Below are 2,018 nucleotides of genomic sequence, written 5' to 3' on the forward strand. Positions count from 1 at the left end.
GGAACCGACTCGACGGCACTTAACAACAACAACAATAACACCCTTACTCAGGTCACAGCACTAACCAGATGTAAAAGGAGTTTCCTGGGGTGTAGCCTGCATCACCTTTTATCTTACAAGAGATTAAAAACAGCAAACTCTAGAGCCAGAGAGGGAGAGGGGCTGTGTGCTGAGGACCAGGGGGAAGGCTTGCAGAATATGCCCTTTGGTTGGTTGATAATGCATGGAGGGGATTGTAACCATGGCAATGAAACGATACACGATAGGATGAATGAAAAGCTAATGTTCTCCCATGTAAACTATCACATAATTCACAATAAAATATTTAAAAAACACACACACAAAAAAAACAAAAACAGAGAAGGTAGCAGAGAAAAAGGAATCTTAGTACCATCAAGAAAGAAGAGCTAGGAATGATGTGCATCCTTTGGCCCCTGGGTCCCTGTGCTGAGAACCTCCTAGACAATGGGATGAATGGTGCTAAGACCATGGATATTTCTAAGGAATGTGAGAGTCCACAGAGGTTGAAAAGAGAGAAGGACCTTCCTCCTGAGATGACAGAGAGAAAGCCTTCCCCCGAGTTGGCACCCTGAATTTAGCTTCCTAAACTGTGAAAGAATAGACATCTATGTGTTAAAGTCATCCACCCACTTGTGGCATTTCTCTTACAGCAGCACTACATAGCTAAACCCAAGCCTTTCCCTCTCTGTTTAACTGGGGCTCAGAACATTGTCACTCCTCACACCACATATCCATGGAACAGGGAGGACCCCTTGTCACTATAGTTCAGCCCTCTGCTTCAGACACTTCTCTCCTCTACTATGGGCAAATGTCTTGTTTCTCAGAAGGACTGGAAACTGTGTCTTCTAATTTTTTTTTTCTTAGGCCAACATTCAACTTTTAGTGATTCCTTCTCCTTTGTTCTTTGCCTTCCCTGTGGCATTCCTCCCCTCAGGGATGAAAGTGGGAAATGGTAGTTCAGATAAAGCTTGATTAACCACTGTGTTGCTTGAATGCTGTCACCTAGAAGTTATAGTGAAACCCTAATCCTTGGGTACTTCTAAATGCGGCCTTATTTGAAAACAGGGTCTTACAGATGTAAACGAGTTAAGTTTCTATGGTTTGATGTCATGCTATTTGTGGCACTTAGTTAACAACCTTCCTATTAAAAGCTATCGAGGCAAAGGCTGAGGCTGAGGCAACGCGGAGGAAACGGGAGTGACCAGAGAACGCTGCCTGCACCAGGAGCCTCCTCAACAAGACCAAGAGTGAGATGACCCCAGAGGAGCTGCAGAAGCGGGAGGAGGAGGAGTTTAACACCCAGCACCTGTCGGTGCTCACTCAGTCGGTCAACACCCAAGTGCTCATCAACTGTCGCAACAACAAGAAGCTGCTAGGCCGCATCAAGGCTTTCGACAGCAGCCTGGTGCTGGAGAATGTGAAAGAAATGTGGACCAAAGTCCCCAAGAGTGGTAAGGGCAAGAAGAAGTCCAAGTCCGTCAACAAGGACCGCTACGGCTCCAAGATGTTCCTTACATGGGGCTCTGTCATTGTGGTCCTGTGGAACCCACTCATCGCAGGCAAGTAGGGGCCCAAAGCCGCCTCCCACCACCCCGTGAAGACCTGCCCTGTGTTGGGAATAATAAAGTCCCTGTTTTGGGGGGAGGGGGGGTTTAAATAAAAAAAGCTATCAAGTCAGGTCAGACTCAGACTCTGTATAGGGTTTCCAAGGAGCAGCTGGTGGGTTTGAACTGCGACCTTGTGGTTCAAACTGACTTTGCAGTCTAGTGCATTATCTTACAGCACTACACCAGGACTCCACACAGCAACTGTGTTGTTGTTAGGTGTTGTCGAGTAAGTACTGACTCATAGCAACATTACGCACCACAGAACGAAACACTTCCAGGTCCTGTGTCAACCTCTCAATTGTTGCTACACTTGAGCCCAATGCTGCTGCCACTGTGCCAATCCATCTCATTGAGGGTCTTCTTTTTCACTGACCCCCTATTGCACTAAGC

At 46.8% G+C, this 2,018-nt stretch overlaps 1 protein-coding gene across 1 annotated transcript in view; it reads left to right on the forward strand.

The window, feature by feature from the left end:
* The window catches only part of LOC102828920 (small nuclear ribonucleoprotein Sm D2-like), a 3,081-nt gene extending 1,493 nt beyond the window's left edge, over positions 1 to 1,588 (forward strand). The window contains exon 2 of the mRNA XM_006862137.1: positions 1,246 to 1,588. Within this exon, the coding sequence (XP_006862199.1) occupies positions 1,246 to 1,588 (343 nt within the window). The remainder of the gene's footprint in view (positions 1 to 1,245) is intronic.
* Positions 1,589 to 2,018: the final 430 nt, after the last annotated feature.

Source organism: Chrysochloris asiatica, unplaced genomic scaffold (assembly GCF_000296735.1).
Source record: "Chrysochloris asiatica unplaced genomic scaffold, ChrAsi1.0 scaffold00047, whole genome shotgun sequence".
Taxonomy (NCBI): Eukaryota; Metazoa; Chordata; class Mammalia; order Afrosoricida; family Chrysochloridae; genus Chrysochloris; species Chrysochloris asiatica.